The 17,560-nt window shown below is 62.8% G+C and overlaps 1 protein-coding gene across 1 annotated transcript; it reads right to left on the reverse strand.

Annotated features, from left to right (window-relative positions):
- Positions 1-4,530: 4,530 nt before the first annotated feature.
- Positions 4,531-7,963, reverse strand: PACSIN1 (protein kinase C and casein kinase substrate in neurons 1). Its single transcript, XM_059831163.1, has 9 exons — positions 7,901-7,963; positions 7,359-7,515; positions 6,981-7,216; positions 6,661-6,816; positions 6,134-6,309; positions 5,705-5,825; positions 5,504-5,628; positions 4,995-5,188; positions 4,531-4,640 (listed from the first exon to the last, which is right to left on the reverse strand). The coding sequence occupies exons 1-9, from the start codon at positions 7,961-7,963 to the stop codon at positions 4,531-4,533; spliced, it is 1,338 nt and encodes a 445-aa protein (XP_059687146.1).
- Positions 7,964-17,560: the final 9,597 nt, after the last annotated feature.

Below are 17,560 nucleotides of genomic sequence, written 5' to 3' on the forward strand. Positions count from 1 at the left end.
CCCCCAGCTAAGGAACCTCCACCAATGTGCCCCGGTGCGGGGCAAGGACCGTGCAGAGCCCTTGTCTCCCATAAGCACTCCCAGGGGAAGGCGGGCATGGAATTTGGGGCCGGCGGAGGAGACGTGGGGTTGATCAGGGCGAGATAAAGGTAGATGAATCTGTGGCTGTCGCAGGGCTCCCCACAACCTTGGTGCCCTTTGGCAGGGATTGAAGGTGGGACAGTGGCTGGTGTCACCCAGGGGAGGAGCTGGGGGACATAGGACTCCTGCCCCCAGGTCTCTTGCCCCCCAGCACGTTGTCCTCTCACCCCGCAGCCCCAGGGCATCGTCAGGACGCAGGGGCCAAGGGCACGACCCAGCAGGAGACCTCAATATACCCGTGGCATCGTGCCCCAGGGCTGCTTTGGGGGGGACACAACACCATTGGGGCCACACTCCCCTCGAGCCAGATCCTGTCCCCATGCCACCACCGGCCCCGCTGTGGGACCAGCTGCCCTCGGTGCCCTTCAGGAGTGACCCTGCGCACCGCAGCGGGGCTGCTCTGGATTTACCCCAACAAGCATCTGGCCCTCAGCCCTGTTCAGGGTGGGGGGGCAGCGTGGCGGGGGGGCTCTACCCTTTGCTGCGCCTCAACCCTCAGCTGGAAAGAAAGGGGCTGCCTGAATTTTGGGGGGGACGGCAGCTAGGCTCATCCTTCTCCCCTCCCCTCCCCTCCCTTCCGGGTGCTGGCTGCGGGTGGCTTCGCCCCGGCCATTGTTCAGGGAGGACAAAGCCTGGGCATGAGCCAGGACAATGGCACCCGTGGGGACAATGGCACCCGCGGGGACAAGGACACCCACAGCTGCCCGTGGCTGGGCCCGTGCTGACCCATCCTGCGCGAGAGCAGCCTGGCACCAGCAGCACCGCAGCACCCGGGGATGCTGCCTGCCATGGGAGCTGGGTGCGGGGTAACTGTGCCCTGGGGACCATGGGCACCCGCTTGGGAAGGGTGCATCCCCCCCTTCGCTTCCCCCTCTGGGACACGCTCGGCTTCTCCCCTCCGCAGGGATTTGGGGCTGAAAATGGTCATTTTGCAAAGGGAGCTGCTGTAAAATGTGGGTGCAGGGCCATGCACCCTGGGGCATCCCTGCAGGTATGGGGGTCCACTGAGCCGGGTCCCCCTTCCTTGGGCATGGGGCCAGCCAGAGCCCCCAAAGCCCCCAGGTCCTTGGCCCTGGCACCAGGCTCTTCCCTTGATTCGGATTTCATTTGGACTGCCTGATTCCTGAGGTTGGGAAAAGGGAGATGGCAGCTTTGCCTTTTCCCTCCGGACAGTAAATCTGAAATGCAACCCGCCGAGCCCAGACTGGGATGGAAAACTGGGGATTGCTTAAACTGCACATTTCACAAGAGTCTAAGTTACCTGGCGATGTTGATCTTTTATATTATAATTTTTTTATTTGTTTATTTGCTTTTTGGTTTTGGCTGGCGGCAGCTTGTGCTTTAGGTTCAAATGATGAGCGTAGACGGGCGGCCTGGGTACCCACAAGATGCTTTGTGGGAGGAAAAGAAAAAAACACCCGGTTGTTGGTCTTCTGTTTTTAACTTAAAATAGCTGCCTGTGGTGGCTCCTGCCTTTTTCTTTTCATTCTGCCCGTTTCATACTGTTTACACGGCAGAGGAACGGACGCGCTTCGGCCAGCCTCCCAGCTGCAAGCATCCCAGCTGGAGGGATGAAGGGCGGCTGGAGGGAGGAGAAGAGAAGGAGAAAAACTGCCTTGGCTTCTGGAAAAGGGGGGGGGGGGGAAAGGGGGGAAAAAAAAAAAGGCAAAACGTGTCTTGTGATTTCCTGTGTGCGACCGCTGCTCCCGCAGCCGGCGTGGGGAGCACCAGGAGGACGGGCTGGGGGTGCCGGTGCCCCAAATCCCATGTCCCTCCCGCAGGTCCTTTGGCAGGGTGGGTGAAGGCAGGTGGTTGCATGTCCCGGCGGGAAAGGTGGGCAGGAAGGGGGTTTAAACGGTGAGAAAAGCTGCTGCCAGCTGGGGACCCTGCACCCGGGGACACGGTGTCCCTGGGTGTCCCCAGGGACGTGGGGACCTGACCCAGCAGCTGCCCGCTGTAGCTGGATGGGCAGCCAGTGCCATGGGGCTCACAGCCAGGGATTGTCCCCAAACCCTTTGCAGCTCCAGCCATTACGTAAGGGGAAATAAATCCCTTTTCTCTGCCCTCTCCCCGTTGGGAGCCCAGGGAGTGCCCCCCACGCCCCAGAGGGTCCCGCTCCCTCCACCCCGTCCCCCTCTGCCACTGCCCCGGCTCTCTGGGGAGTAGAGAAGGGTGGGCGACCTGCAAATTATTTTTCCCAAGGTTTCAAGGCTCACAGGGGGCCCGGGAGGCTCTATCCCCTCTGCCAGCATCAATTCGCCACACCGGGGCTTTCCCGTCTCCCCCTGCCCAGGGTCCTGGGGAGCACTGGGTCGGCAGCCGCTGCTTTTGCTGGTGCTGGGAATGGCCCCAAAAACTGCTTCATCTTGAATCCCCCCGTGGGCTTCACAAGGCTCTGCCTGGCACATTGGCAGGGGGGTCCCCAAAGTCAGTGGCTGCTCCCCACCTCCCGCAGCCCCCTTGTACCCCAGGACCCCAGCAATGCATCCGAGCCCCCCATCCCACTGCACCCCAAAGCCTCAGGGGGGGGGTGTCCCTACCTGGGGGTGCAGTGGCTGTGGCTCCCCGAGGCACGTGGGGCTCGAGCGCCCACCCCGGGTGGGGGTCCGTAACCCCGACAGCCACATTGACGGGGGGTGAGACCGGCGCACGGAGGCAAACGAGGACCCAGACCCGGAGGACGCTTACAGAGCTCAGTTATTTTCGCTTGCTGCTTTTTGTTGTTGTATCCACGGTAATACAATCACGATATATATATATATATTATATATATACTTCTTAAATTACACAATCAATGTACAAAAAACCGGGGTGCATTGCTGAGACAGGTGGTTGGTTGGGTTTTTTCTGACTTTTTTTGTGGTTTTTTTCCCGTTTGCATACCTGGCAGGGGACGCAGGGCCAGGCGGCTCTTGCCCACCGTGCCCAGCACATGGTGCGTCTCCTGCCTCTGCGAGAACACTTGATCCCTGGGGCCAAAAAATTCATGAGCTTATGGAGGGGGCAGGAGAGGAGTGGGAGGAGCGTGCAGGAATGCGACGGCATCGATGCTGCTGAGGGTGATGGTATGGAAAAAAATGAGAGAAGATCTGTAAGGAAGAGCTTGGGATGGCAAATGTGCCTGGGGCAGAGGGGTTGGGGTGACCATGACGGGTGGCAGCACCCGTGGGTGCTGAGGGGGTCCCGTCCACGCCACAGCCGATTGCAGAGCCCAAGTGCAGGGTGGGTAGAGCCCCTTGGGGAAAAGCGAAGGGCAAAGCCTGCGGCCGTTCCCCTGCTTTGGCGTGTCTTGGTTTTGGCCGTCTTCGCCAGGCAGCTGCTTCGCTGCCCGGGCTGGGGTCTGCTGCCTGCACTGAGCCCTCCTCATCCTCCGGCTGGCTGCAGCTCCTGCCGGCACTGTGCAAGGCTGGACGTTGCTTATCCCCCATCCCTGCTCTGCTCCTGCTTCTCTTCAGGAAGGGGGCGGATTGGGACCATCCCCAGCAGCATCCAAGCTGGTCTCCGCTATCCCAGGCTGGGTGTGAAGGCGCTTCCAGCAGCATCGAGCTGCGGTGGGTCCTCCTCCGAACAGCGGTGGATTTTAGGGCCATCTGACCCTGGATCTGGTGTGCGCTGGATGACTGCCCTCGCGAAGGGCGATGCTGCTCCCTGCAGCAGCCGTGGGGCATCGGCTCGGGAGCCTCCGTCCGCTCCGGACACGGTGGCAGCCTGGCCGGGAGGAGGAGGAGGAGGAAGGAGAGGAGATGCCACCAAGCTCCATGGTGGGGCTGGTCCCACCTCACCGGGGCATCTCAATCTGCCACCAGCTCTGCCCGTAAGCAGGGACCTGCCCGCAGATGGGGCCAGGTGGCGGCGGGGCGGGAGGGGACGTTCGTCCCCTTCCTTCAGGAAGGGAGGATGAGCTGGGGAGAAGAACATGGAAACACCAAAAAAATGGAGTCAGACTCCATTCCCTCTTGGTTTTTTGGAGTGAATTTGATTGGTCCCAGGAGCTTCAGTGCCATGCATTTCGGAACAGTTCCAGCCAATCAGAAGGCGGCTCATGATTTCAGTATCTTTAAAAACCAACCAATCAGGAGCTCTCACTGGTTGGGCTTTAAGATCTTGAGGTATCAGCTTTTCGCTTGGAAAAAAAATCAACTAACGTAGACGAACGGACAACGTCATCTTTCGCTTCACGTTATCTTAGAAGAAGAAGAAAGCGACTATGCAAAATACTCTTCGGAGACAACTCTTAAAAAAATAAAAGCTTGGTCGGAAAATATGTCTGAATCTCTAACTGTAAGGAGTGGAGGACCAGACGGCAAAATGGCTGGTTGGCTGGTGGAGAGATGGAGACAACGGAGGGTGGATTTATCTGCTGAGGCGATGAGGAGCACACCACAAGACTTAGATTGCCTCCACGTAGTTGGCAGGGTAGAGACCTAGCTGCCCGTTGTCCAAGCGCCCTTTGCACCATCCTTGCTCGTCTTCTTCACCGAGTTTGGTTAATTCATCACCTGGAGAGGAAGGTGGAAAGGGGAGAGTTTGTTGCAAGTGGTGGAGCCTCTTCTGTCCCCTCATTTCTCCCCTGGATGGAGCTGCTGGGGGTTTCTAGGACTGATCCTGAGCACGCAGGTTGGTAGAGTAGAAAGGCAAGGGTGACCCATGAGACCTCACGCACCCCATCCCACCATCTCTCCGGTCCCATCTGGGTTTGGGCTCAGTTTTTGCCTTCCCCTTTCTGCCAGTTCAACATTTTGAAGGGCTGAGATAACTCAGAAATTCTTTGAAGGATTTCACACCAAAATGTGGGGGACCTGCAGCTCCGGCAGATGAGCCCTGGCCGACCCGGCACTGGTGATGGACCATACCTGCTTTGAAGCTGAGCTCATCCTGCTCCTGCCCGTCGTAGTCATACAGAGCCCGCACCCGCACACCCTTCCCTGCCGACTCGTCGTCGAAGGGGTTGGTGCCGCCATTGGCCTCGCTGGTGTTGAAGGAGTTGCTGCCTTCGTCATCAGACCACTCGGCGCTGTAGGTCTGCCCGCGGTCATGGCTGCTCACGCTGGGGTGGGGGAGAAGGAGGGAGAGAGCCCGTCAGAGCGGGTGGGGGCCCGGCGGGGTGAGCAGGCACTGTGTGCCATCAACATCTGGGAGGATGCCACGGCTTTCCCCAGGTTACAGGGCAGCGGGGGCTGCAGCGAGCAGGACCCCCAGCTAATGACATGTCCAGCAAGACAGTGAGGGAGGTCAGAGAAGACCAGTGGCTGTCACCAAGGACATCCTGCATCCCCTTGCATGTTCCCACAGCACCGGCAATGTTTGCGCAGGCAAATGCTATGCCTTTCCCATGGCATCTCCCCTGTCCGCCGTCCCTCACCTCCCGCGCTCGCCCGCCGCTGCCCCCGTCTCGCCCGTGCTGCTGGCGTTGGTCAGGGTCACCCCCTCGCCCTTCTTCTGCTTCTCCTTCCGCGTTATCGTGTGCGTCAGGTCTGGGTTCCACTCCTGCAAGCACAAAGCAATGGGGCCCTGAGCGCCTGGCCACCCCACAGGGCCACCCAACTGGGCTGCCCAGCCTCACCTCAAACTGGGGCCAGTTCATGGGCATCCCGGGGCCACTGGTGCTGCGGAACCACCGGAGATCCTCCTGCGCGTCCGAGAGGCGGATGGTCTGCTCCAGCTCCCGGTAGACGTTGGCGTAGCTGCAAGGAGAGACGTGGGTCGGGGTGCTGCGGGTGGGGGTGCCCTGGGGACGGGGTGGGACAGGGACATGCCCAGGTTGTGTCACCTCCTACGAGGCACTGGGGGGTGCCAGGCTCCCGCACAGCCCTATGCCACTCTGGTACCTCTTAGTGACCATGGTGTTGGCCAGAAACCCCTCTCCTGTGTATTGCAGGGGATGGGTTGTCCTGGAAGCACTCGGTCCCTCCAGGGCTTGGTTTGCTTTCTGGGCCGCACAAGGAGACCTTGAGTGGGCACTTTCTGCCCGGCCAGCGCGGGAGGCACTTACCTGCTGCTCTCAGCCAGGTTCAAGTGCCTCTTGATGTCCAGAAGCACTTCCTTGAGGAAGTTGAGCCTCTTCTCCTCAAACTGCTGACACTGCTCGAAGACCTGCTCCATGCTCTCGATGTATTGTGGGGTGCACTTGTTCAGCTCATCCAGCACCTTCTCATACTTCTCCTGAGTCTGCAAAAGTGCAGGAGGGTACCTTGGTTACACCTCGGGCACCTCAGAGGCCCTTTCTGGGTGCTGAGAGGGTCTGGTTTGGGGGCCACCACGCTGGGGAGCCCAGATTGAGCCAAGAGCCTCTCTGGGGTGAAATCAGTCTGGTTGTTGGAGAGATTTTGCTCCAGTAACAGGGGTAAATCTCTGCCCTGGTCACACTCCCCTGAGCACTGCCTGCAAGTCCTCACCCTTCTACAGGAGCGTAGGGATGGGAAAATAGGAATGAATGGAAGCAAAGGGGGGCGGTGGCCATTTCCACCGGTTTTCCCTGCCTGATGCCTTGTGAGCCCGGAGCAGGGCAGTGGCTCACACCTTTTGCACGTCTTGCTTGCACTTTTCCACTTTGTCCTGGAGCTTCTTCTGCTGCTCGGGGGTGTTGGACTGCTCTGCCTTGCTGTTGGCTTCCCGGGTCATCGCCAGCTTTTCCTCCTTGCATGCCAGGTGGTAGGCTTTCTTGGCTGTCTCCAGCTGTGGAGAGGAGAAGGGACATCAGGGTAGCAGTCACAACCCCCTGCCCACCCGTCTGCCTGCAGGGAGGTGCCACTCGGCTCTCCCAGCCTGGACCAGGCACCCAGAGCCAGAGCTGGGAGATGGCACGGGTGCCCTGGGACACACTGTGCTTCTCCTCACACCTCCTTGAGCTTCTTGGCCCAGGGCTTCTGGGCTTTCCGGAAGCCGTCCTCCGCCTCCTTGGCCTCCTTGAAGCCTCCCATGATCTGCTTGTGGTAGGCATCCTTCTGCCAGTTCTTGACCTTCTCAAAGTCGTCATTCAGCAGGCTGTTCTTCACCTCCTGGTGCAGCTCGCTCACCTTGTCTGCCTCTGTCATGATGGCACCCCACGCCTTCTCCAGGCTGCCGTACTGGGGACCTGCGGGGCAGAGGGGACAGCTGAGTGCCACTCCACAGCCCTTACCTCCTCCACTTCTACCAGGTGAAGTCGTGATGGTGCACGGGGACCCATGGGACCCAGGTGTCCCGGGGGGGAGCCTCCCCCAGGGAAGCCATGGTACCTTTCTCGATGAGCTGCCTCCACCGCTTGGACCAGTCGGTGAGCTGCTGGGCGTAGGACTTCTCGATCTTGGCCCGCTCGTGCACGCAGTTCATGAGGTCATTGCAGAGCCGGTGCCCGTCATCGATCCGTTTCACCGTGCGCTTGTAGTTCCCCACCTGGGAGAGGGACGGGGATGGGGACGGGGACAGGCAGGTGTGGGAGCTGTGGCCAGGCTGCCTGGCTCAGCCCCAGCTGGCCCAGGGTGGGGACTGGGGGAGGACTGGGCACTTTGGGGGTGCAGGGACGGAGCTTTTGCTTTGGGGCTGCTCAAACCCAACTCCTTTCGGTCCCCTCCATCGCTTTGCACCCCTTGGGGACAGCGGAGGTTGAGACCTCCAGCAGAGCCGTCTGGGACACCCGAGCCACCGCGGCAGGGATGCCCGCAGGCAGGGCTTGCTGTGGGAGGGGAGGGCAGTGCCATCCCCCCCACCCCAGGGGACACCCTGGGATGCAGTGATGGCAGTGGGTGCCCCGCGGGAGGAGAAGGCGGTTGGGACTTACCTCCCAGAAGCTGTCGGTTGTTTCCTCCGCGGCCGCTGCCGACTCGTCGTAGGAACCCGACATGGCTCCCGGCGCTGCCTTGGGCGTCAGTGCGGGCACTGGGCGGCTCTCGGGCAGACACCAGCCTCATGCACTGAGGGGAAAAGAGGGGGGAGTCATGGGGGGGTGAGCAGGGGACCCCCATCCCTCCTGTCCACAACACTGTGGGACAAGCATCTGGCTGCAGGGGATGGGGACAGGAATGGGGATGGTGCCCATTCCAGCTCCGGACCCACAGACCCCTCCAGTGCCCACCATGCACCACCCGCTCGGTGCCATCCAAACCCCCCCAAAACCGGCTGTGCTGGGAGGGAGAGTCGTGGGGAGCAGCACGGTGGGGAGCTCACCGGCCGGGGGCCTGGCTCAGCACCATGCGTCCCCGGGGAGCCGCAGGGCGAGGGGGCACGGCAGGGCCGGCGGGGGTGATGCGCCACCCGAAGAAATTCTCACCGTGATATTCCACCCTAATCCGTCCTGATCTTCAGAAAAACGGCATCCCCGGAGCGTCACGTGGCCCCGCTGCACAGCTTAACCCTTTGCCGTTTTGCCGAGAGCCGTGGCTGGGGATGGGACTGGGGGCTGGTGGGTGGCATCGAATGGGGATGGAGAGGGGACCGCGGTGACCGTGAGCATCCTTGTCATCCCCATCCTGCCCCAGATCCTGACAGCGTTCCCACCGGAAAGTGCTGGGCCTGTCCCACATGGCATCTGCCACTGGGATGGCGACAAAGTGGCCATGAACTGCCCCAGTTTCCTCCTGATATGTCCTCAAAAGGGCTGTGGGAGCAGGATGTGGCCATGGTCCCTGTGCACCATCCCTTCAGCTGGGGAGATGGAGCAGCCAGCGGGGACCTGGCTGCCCGCATCCCACCCCGCACCTGGGAGAGGGCAACGGGATGGGAGAGCAGGGCTGGGGGGTGCGGGATCCTGGTGCCCTGGTGCCCACCCAGGGAACAGTTGGTGGGTGCCCATGCTCTCCAGCTGTGCGCACAGCTGGCCCCAAGGAGCCCATGGGCTGGGGCAGGGCACAGCCCCGGGAGGATGGGGGGCCGAAACGGTTACTGGAGCACTGTGCAGGACTCGCTGTGCTGGAACTAACAGGGCCTGGCAGGGATTTAGTGATATAACCAGGGAGGCACCAATCCCCGCCGCCCTCCCCAGCCGGTTAAAAATAAACGCGTGACTGTCCCTTGCTCAGCCGCCGAGACGCAGATGGATGGGGGATCGCGGCGGCGCGCAGCGCAGCCAGCACCGTCCCCCCACAGCCGGCAGCACGCGGCGCCCGCGCCTGCCTGGCACCCACGGCACAACCACCGCCCTCCCCACCCGTGAAAGCGCCCGACCCGAACACCCACGGGCTGCCCTGGTGCACCCTCAGCAGTGGCAGAGCACCCAGTGGCACAGCCCCCAAGGGACCCCACAGGGTGCCATGTGCAGCCGTCCCTCCTGCAAGCTGCGGGCACGGTGCAGTGCTCAGCGCCGGGATCTTTGCTTGTGCCTCTGGTCTCTGGCTCTTCGTTTTGTTGCAGAGGCTGCGCTGGCACGGCAAGGGCATCCTTGGGGTGACAGCCCCAGCCCTGCCGGGGACTGGGACAGGGATGCTGGGGGGGAGCACACCCACGGCTGGAGGTACCCTGGGACGCACGGACACGTGAGCTGGCCGCGGCCGCCCCCACCAAGCTGCCAGCAGCCGAGGCCATGGGGCACTGCGGGACATGGCTGCCACAGCTCCCACTCCTCGCCGTTACCTGGTCTGAGCCGCAGCTTGGGGGTTATTTTTGGCTCTGCATCACTTCCCAGCTAACGCTGCCGCTGCCGCCTTGTTGTCGCTCTCCTGCCACACACCCGCACGCACGACCAGCCTCGCTTGCCCACGCGTGTGCCCCCCGCCATGCTGGGCCGCCCCGGCTGCCTGCGCAGCACGTGCCAGCCCCACACCCGCTGCCCCGGCCCCGCCAGCGCAGCCCGTCGCTTTGCATCAAGCCGGCTGGCGGTGATGCCCAGCGCCCGCAGTGCCGGCGGCTGAGCTGAGCCGTGGCGTGGCGAGCTGCCAGCCCCAGCCACACGCTGCCGCTTGGGCACCCTCGGCCAAGGGGGCTCCGCTCTGCCCCTCTGACCCCACGTTTCCACGAAGCTGTCGGAGAGAAGCCACAGAGCATTTGGCATCGAGTGACAGTGAAGTTTGTCCCAGCTCCTGCCCCCCGCGTGCCCTTGGGTTGCTCCCGCTGCAGCCGCCCCCTTGCATCTCTCTCCCCATCAGCCCGCTCGGCGCTGAGCACTGCCGCAGCTCGTGTCACCCCCCGGGCAGCTTCTGCCACTGCTGGCATTGCAGGGGGGTCTCTGCCCTCCAATGGGGCCGGGGATGTGGCCACCGACCCTGCGCAGGCAGGAGGCTGCTGCATTGCAGAGGGCTGGCACTGCCGACACTGCGGGCACGGGCAGCTGCCCGTACTCCCACAGCCGGCAGCCCTCGCCGGCGGTGCCCTGTCCCCAGGCAGGCAGAGACAGCCCGGTTTTGCCGTCCCCTGCCCCTGGCAGAAGAGCCCAGGCACCCGGGGCACAGAGGGGCTGCAGAGCTTTGGGCCAGCGCCGCTCCGGGATCTGTGCCAGCTGCCTGCCTCTCTCCCGCGGCTCCCCAAGGCCCGGGAAGGGCGAGAGGGACAAGCTGGGTCCCCCGGGGGGGCCAGCCGGGCCCCTGACTCTCCCCGCTCTCTTTGCCTTTGCCAGAGCTTTGCTTTTGCTGTAACACCACCATTAAATGTGCAACCCCTGGTGCAGCAGCCTCGGGGTGCGCTGTCGGATGGGGGTGCCCTTTCCTGGGCTCTGGGGTCCCCGGTGAGGAGCGGGGCACCAGCACCAGCCCCAGGGAGAAGCTGCGTCTGGGCGGCAGGTTGCTCTGCCTCCAGGTTTTTTGGCTGCCCTGGCCCCAGCACCTCTGCTGCAGCCGAAAAGCGGGTGATGGGGATGGGATACAGGGAACAGGCAGCTGCCTGCGTGTGTCCCCATCCTGCCTGCTTGCACATCGGCTGAGCCCCGTGGGGACCAAGGACCAGGAGGGGCTGCAGAGCCTCCCGGTGCGGGTTCTCCTGCTGCAAAGAGCCCTTTGCCAAGGCAGGATGGTGGCGGATGCGCTGCAAGGAGGGGAGCGGAGCACAGAGCAAGCCTGTGTCTCCATCCTTGTCCCCATCCCTGTCCCCATCCTGTCCTGGAGCAGGAGATTCACACTCGTGGTCAACCGGAGAGGGCCGGGTGTGAGCCCTGCTGCGGGACCAAGCGCTGACGGGGCTGGGAGGGGAGTCGATGATTAATTATTGGTGAAAGCAGCCAGGGAAAGGGGAAGCCATGCTGGCAGCTGTGCTTGATCTGCGGAGTCAGAGCAAGGGGGGAGCTCCCTGACACCAACCCCGAGCACAAACAGATGCAACGCATGACGTTTCCCCGGTGCAAACCCCTTCTGCAACCGCAGCATCCCGCCATGGAGCCGCAGCCCAGCCCGGCCGGTGCGGCTTGAGCCGAGGGCATCAGGGACCCTTGTTTGCCAGAGCACATGAGCTGGGGACGGGGTCGTAATTTGCTGCATGCTGTCACCCAGGGGCTGCCGGCAGTAAAGCCACAGCTTGGCAATTGGAAAGAACCCAATGGTCTGAGCCGGTTTTATTGCAATTAAACACAGGGACCGACCTGGCCTGTCAAATCAAACCATCCACAGGGCTGCAATGTGAAATAGCTGCTATGTTTTGGCTCCTTTTCTAAGCACATGAGGCCGAGGATGAGTGCAAGGGTTTAGGGAGAGGGAGTCAGGCTGGGGTTCCAGTTTTTGGCCACGGGGAAGGTCATTTGCTCTCCCTTATCTCGGCACGGGGCTGGTCGAGGCTCTGTCAGGGGGTATAGCACCAAATGCCACCACGATGCACCACTGCTATTGGCACATGAAAACCACTCATGGCAAAGACAAATGGACTAGAAACAGCCGAGGAAGCCCAGAGCAGCACCATGAGCGGAGCCCAACTGCCTGCAAACCCTCCGGGGAGCCCAGCAGCAGCGTCTCCCACCACGCCGCGACAGCTCCAAGGCTGCCGTGCTGCTGCACTGGCCACTGGCAGTACCTGACCTCAGCACCGCATCCAGCGCGGGCACCAATGCCCACGTGCTGCTCCAGCTATGGCAAAGTATGGGGGGGATGAGATGCCCCCGGCACGATGGCAGGTCCTCGGGCAAAGCCGGTGACGCCGGCATGCTTTGCAAGAGGCTGGTTTGCTGCTAGTTTGCCGTCTGGTTTGCTGCTCTGCTTTGACCCGGCCAGGTGGCTGTGGGTTTCCCACCGGCGCAGGGCTGATCCGTGCGACCCATGGGGCTGGGGCAGGGAAAAACTCCCATGGGGCTGGTGAGGGTCGCAGCCTGGGGTGCAAGGGAGGCGCGAAGGGGTTTGGCCACGGCGTGGCTGAACCGTCCCCCCTCTCCGGAGCCAACGTGGACCCTGCGAGGAAACGGTTAAGCAGGTGCTGCTGATTCACGCTGGCAGACAGCTCTGCACCAGGCACTGGGCGAGGAGGCAGGAGCAGAGCGGAGCTGGGGCTCGGGGCTGAGCAGCCTGGAGGGGCGTGAGCAGCCTGAACGCGCATCCTCCCTCCTTGTTATCAAATCCAGCCCAAGGCCAGGCGGGAGGTGAGCCTGGGCCCTTCCCAAGCTGCCAGCTCCATGCGAGCCGGCTGCAAACAGCTCATGTCAGGGCCGCATCCTGCATCCCCTGGCAAAACCCCTCCGGCTGCAACAGGAGTAGAATTGGAGCCCCGAGGCAAAGAGCCCAACTGTGGCCAGATGGGACCTGTGGCCAGATGGGACAGGACGGGTGTTCCCTGTACACCGGGTGCTTCTCCGTGGGATTTGGGCCAGGGCAGCGCCGTGGGGCTGGCTTGCACGCGGTTGCTTGAGCCGTGCACGAGGTGGCTGTGAGGACAGCAGGTCCCTGGAGATGGCACGTAGGTAATGGTGGGAAACTTCTGAGAGCCACTTTTCCAATGAATCCTGTGCGGGATGCGCCTGCAGCAGCCACCTTACTTCAATTAAAGTCGTCTGCATGGAGCAGGGAGGGGTCTGAGGACTGGGGGGGGCGGCTGCAATAGGGACTCGCTGGACCCTGCCAGGTCAGGGCTTGGAGGCTCCCCAAAACCGGAGCATTTGCAAAGGAGGTTCAATGGTCCAGGAACGTTACTGGGAGCCACATGTCCCATGTGCAGATGGGAGGACGCCCACCTCACTGGCAGTGGTGGGGGCCACGAGCCGTAGGTGCTGCCAGGTTGCAGTAGCCGGGGGAGACGTGTTTGCTCCAAGTGCTGGCAGCAAACGCCTTTGCATTTCGTGCGCGCTCTGCAGAACTCTTCACCTTCCTCCTGCGCTCCCCAAAGTTACCCTGCTCAGAGCGCAGGACACCCATCAAAGTCTTCTAGGGATTTTACGAGCCTTGTGCAAAGATTTCTGGCAATATGCATGGCATTTGCAGATAACGCAAGCTTTTCTCTCCAGGAGAGCTTGCAGCCCGGCTCAGGTACAGCGGATGTGCCAGGAATGTGGATAGGCACCACAGCAGGGTGCAGAAGCAAGATTGTCAACCCCATGCATGTGCTCAGGCCTGGGGAAGGGAGATGGGGCTGAGCCTCAGCTTGTGGGGTTTCGACTTGCCTTCCAGCTCTGCAGCTTTTCTCAGCCTGCTGCCTTAGCTTGCCGCTGTAAACAAGGGTGCTCGGACTCTCGAGCAGGGATTTTTGCGGTCCCAGGAGCGGGGTTTAGGCAGAAATCCAAATATGAGGTTTGCAATTAAACCGAGAAGTAGCAACCAACAGTGGTGGAGGATACGGCGGTGCCGTTCCCTCTCTTCCATATCAGGGAGGGGGGAAACCAGAGCGTCACGCGCTGGCATGAGGGGGTCCTGTCCCCTGTACCTTGGCGGGACGGACCGGGGGCTGGCGGTGACGGGAGGCGAATGGGGCTGCCAGGAGCAGGGCGGTGTGGAGGGACAGCGGGATTTTAGCTGTCTGTGGTGGGGGAAGGAGAGCTGGAGCTGGAGGGGGCTCAGAGAGGGGGTAGGAAAGCAGGGACAGCGCCAGGGGCAGAGCAAGGGGGAAGCTGGGGGGACAACGGCAAACGGAGGGGCTTCAGCGATGGGGTGAGGCACTCATTTGGGCAGGGGGACGGCGATGACATGGACAGCACAAGTCCCCCCTATCATTTGCAGCCGGAGAAACTGAGGCACAAACCCAGGAGTGAGGCAGCGTCGCAGAGGGGGTGCCCCTTGCCCTGGCACCCCATCAGACGCACAGGGAGGGTGAAGGTCATGTCCCCCCCGGCCTCCCTGGCTTGCAGAAGGGATCAGGGGACACCCCGTCCTGCCGAGGGGGTGCAAACCCATGCCGTTCTGCCTGGTCCTTGCACAGCATCCCCCCCGCCTTCCCCCATCCCCGCAAGGGACCCAGGCATCCCGCCCCCCCCATCCCCACTCGCACCCCCATCCCCACCCGCGCAAAGGCCCCACGCAGCCCCATCCCCACAAGGGACCCGGGCATCAACGGCCCCTTCCCAGGCTGCCCCCGGCAAAGCCCCGCAGGGGCTGGCGCTTACCTGGGCCGGGCCGCGGGGGCCCGGGGGCTCCGCCGGGCACGGCGGGACGGGCGGGATGCGCTGCGCTGCGCTGCGCTCCGCACCAGCCGTGCAGCAGCGGCGGCGCGCAGGACCGCGGGCGCGCGCCCTGCCTGCAGCCGCCCGTTGCCATGGCAACCGGGGATGGAGCCGTTGCTTGCAAGGGTTGCAAAAAGCATCCGGGGTTGGGGGGGGGGTGGGAGGGTGGCTTGCTGCCCGCGGGTCTGCACTCACCCCGGGGTGTTACACTGCTGCCAGCCCCCTCCAGCCCCCCTCGCCCAGGGCACGGTCCCCAGGCACCTGCCCCCGGTGCCTGGTGGGTGCTCAGCACCCACCGGACAGGGCCACCCCACTGCATGGAGTGCTGCGGCCCGGGGATGGGGCAGGCAGTGGGGTGCCAGGAGCCTGCGGCCGGGTGCACACAGGCATCGGGCCCCAGGGCACCGCCTGTCACTGCGGGGCTCCGTTAGGGCCACGAACGGGCTCCTTCCCCCTTAGACTGCGCTGCTGGGAGGATCTTTGGGGAGCTTGAGTGAGGGTACCCCATGGGTCCTCATCCTGCTGCTCCTTGGGTCCTTGTCCCCCCTGCACCGGACGGGACAGAGCAATGTGCCCCCTCCTCTCGTCCGCCGGGTACTCTGCCACCTCCACGGGCCCGGGGAAGGGGCTGCAGGGAGGGTTTTAGAACTGAGCCGCAGCTTTTGCAGAAACAAACACCCCAAAACGCCTTCGGAGAGGCAGCCGGTGCAGCCTCCGTGCCAAATGTGCCAGCTGGGAACGGGCTGGCAGGAGAAGCAGAAACGGTCCTTCCCACCTGGCAGGGCTGGGCTGGGGAAAGGGGGGCTGGGAAAGGGGGTGACAGGGGCTGCACCCCGCTAAGGCTCCTTTGAGGCCAAGGAGTCGGTCAGCTCCCTCCCCACTGCCACCTGCCTCCCCTCAAGCCCTGGGGTCACCGGGGCTGATCACAGGTTGGGATGCAGGTCCCAGGGCGGGAGCAGGAGGCTGGAGCCCTCCCGCCCCACGGCCGGGGCTGTCGGGGAGCCGGGAGGATGCGGGTGAGGGCGGTGACAGGCTCTCCCCCTCTCGACTGCCCCAATGCACCCTGCCTGCCTTTCCCCGGCTCGCAGGCGATGTCAGGGAAATTAAAAGCCAGCAGCAGATGAGCGCTTCCAGCCGAGTAACCGAAGCCGCCCGCAGAAGCTGCAGTAATGAGGCTGCTGGGCCGCTGCCGCCGGGATCGGGTTGCCCGGAGAATGCGACCCGGTCCCGGGAGGCTCTGCCGGCCTCCGACGCCGGCTCAGCTTTCCCCTAACGAGCACCTTTGACTGCTTAATGAAGCTCGGTGGGGCTCTCCATCCCGCCTGCCTTCCGGCTCCTTCCAGCTTGGTGCCATCCGAGCGTGTCTTCCCACCTCACAGCCGGACAAAAAGGGCCCCGAAATATTTCATGCCTGGCTGCAGCTGACAGCGGCGTGCGAGACCCAAGCTCCCCGATCCCAACAGGGGAGCAGGGATGGACTGCGGTTCCCGCAGGTGCCGGGGCGGGCATTTCAGGGTGAGGAACCGGAGGGTGCTGATTAACTGGGCATCATCCTTGCACGCAATGAGCTGGCAGTTCTCAGCGCTGGGTCACTGCAGGTGCCGCCGGGCTGTCCCAGCTGCCTTCTGCCCTGACAGCATCCATGCTGCAGAGGAGCAAATGTTCTTGCCATTAAGCATTGGGTGACAAACGCTCTCCAGGAGGGTGACGGGGGGGATCTCAATGACTTGGGGGGGTTTCCCAGTGCTAACAGCCCATTGCCACCAGCTTTGTGGCAGCTGTGGTCCATGCAGGTAGGACCGACCCATGTCTCCTTCCCCAGCAGCTTGGGCTGCGCAGTGCCGGTAGCAGGCAGGAGCCCTGCCTCTACAACACGAGGCTCCCGCAATGAATGTCAGCCAGCTCCTTCGCCAAAAACTCGACCATGACAAACTTTTCCCTGGCTCTTGCCATCCCACCGCTTACTGTTTCCCACGGTAAGTCATTTCCCCTCCTGTAAAATGAGTTTCCTTGTGGGAAGCAGCGGCCAGTATTGGCAGGAAATAAGCCCTGATTTATCGGGCCACTTGCCGCTCTGAAATTACGGCTCTTCGAGCGCCGCGGCAAACTGAGAAGCAGAGCAAATTAGCCCACAGCCTGCTCTCGCGGCTGCCAGCAACCTGCCTGCGCAGCGAGCTGGTGCGGGCAGGAGAGGAGAGAAATGCCACCAGCTATCAGCCGCTCTGCCCATCACCTGGCCACGAGTGCCAGCCTTTGCACGAATAAGGGGGGGATTTTCAAGCATGGCCTGCTCCCGTCTGCCTCCCGAGCAAGGAAAGGAAAATGCATTTCCTAAATCACGGCAGAGCCCCCAGTTATGGTGCTCTCTGCTGAGCTGGCTGGTGCTGGGAGCAATGGGAGAGCCCCTGGCCCATGGGTGCTCCAGGGAAGGCTGCTTGGGATGGAGGCAGAGAGGGGTCCCGGCATCCTGCTCATCCCGAGCCCATCTCTGGCCTCTGGCTGCCCCTTCCCACTCGATGCCGGGGGCAGAGAGGAGCATGAGCTGGGGCTTGCAGGGCCAGATGGGGCCAGTGCCCCCGTGCTCGCCCCGTGCCCAGGCTGTGTCCCCGCCGCGGACGTGCCGCTGGTCCCAGGAGCCCTCTCGGGCTTGCTGGGAGAATGCAAGCACAGGGCTATTTTGCATCTCTAATTAGCAGCGGAGGATAATTGGCTGCTCTGCAGCAATTACGCAGAAAGGCAGCCATTGTGGAGGGCAGGTGCTGCCAGAAACCCAGCTCCCACCAAAACAATCCCCTTCTTGTCTGCTCATAACTGGCCCCGGGGGCATCCTCCGAGCCCTTCCAGGGAAGGGGCCGGGGATGGGACATAAAGGCTCCATTTTTCCTGGGAAACTGCGTGGAGCTGGGAGCAGGCAGCTGCCTGGGAGGAGCCCGTACGTATTGCCCACGG

Source organism: Gavia stellata, chromosome 30, assembly GCF_030936135.1.
Source record: "Gavia stellata isolate bGavSte3 chromosome 30, bGavSte3.hap2, whole genome shotgun sequence".
Taxonomy (NCBI): domain Eukaryota; kingdom Metazoa; phylum Chordata; class Aves; order Gaviiformes; family Gaviidae; genus Gavia; species Gavia stellata.

Coding starts and splice junctions, on each gene's coding strand:
- PACSIN1 (XM_059831163.1), bottom strand. CDS start 7,963: ATGTCGGGTTCCTACGACGAGTCGGCAGCGGCCGCGGAGGAAACAACC. Junction 6,817..6,980: donor GGGCCAAGAAGCTCAAGGAG/GTGTGAGGAGAA, acceptor TCCTCTCCACAG/CTGGAGACAGCCAAGAAAGC. Junction 5,629..5,704: donor TGAACTGGCCCCAGTTTGAG/GTGAGGCTGGGC, acceptor TTGTGCTTGCAG/GAGTGGAACCCAGACCTGAC.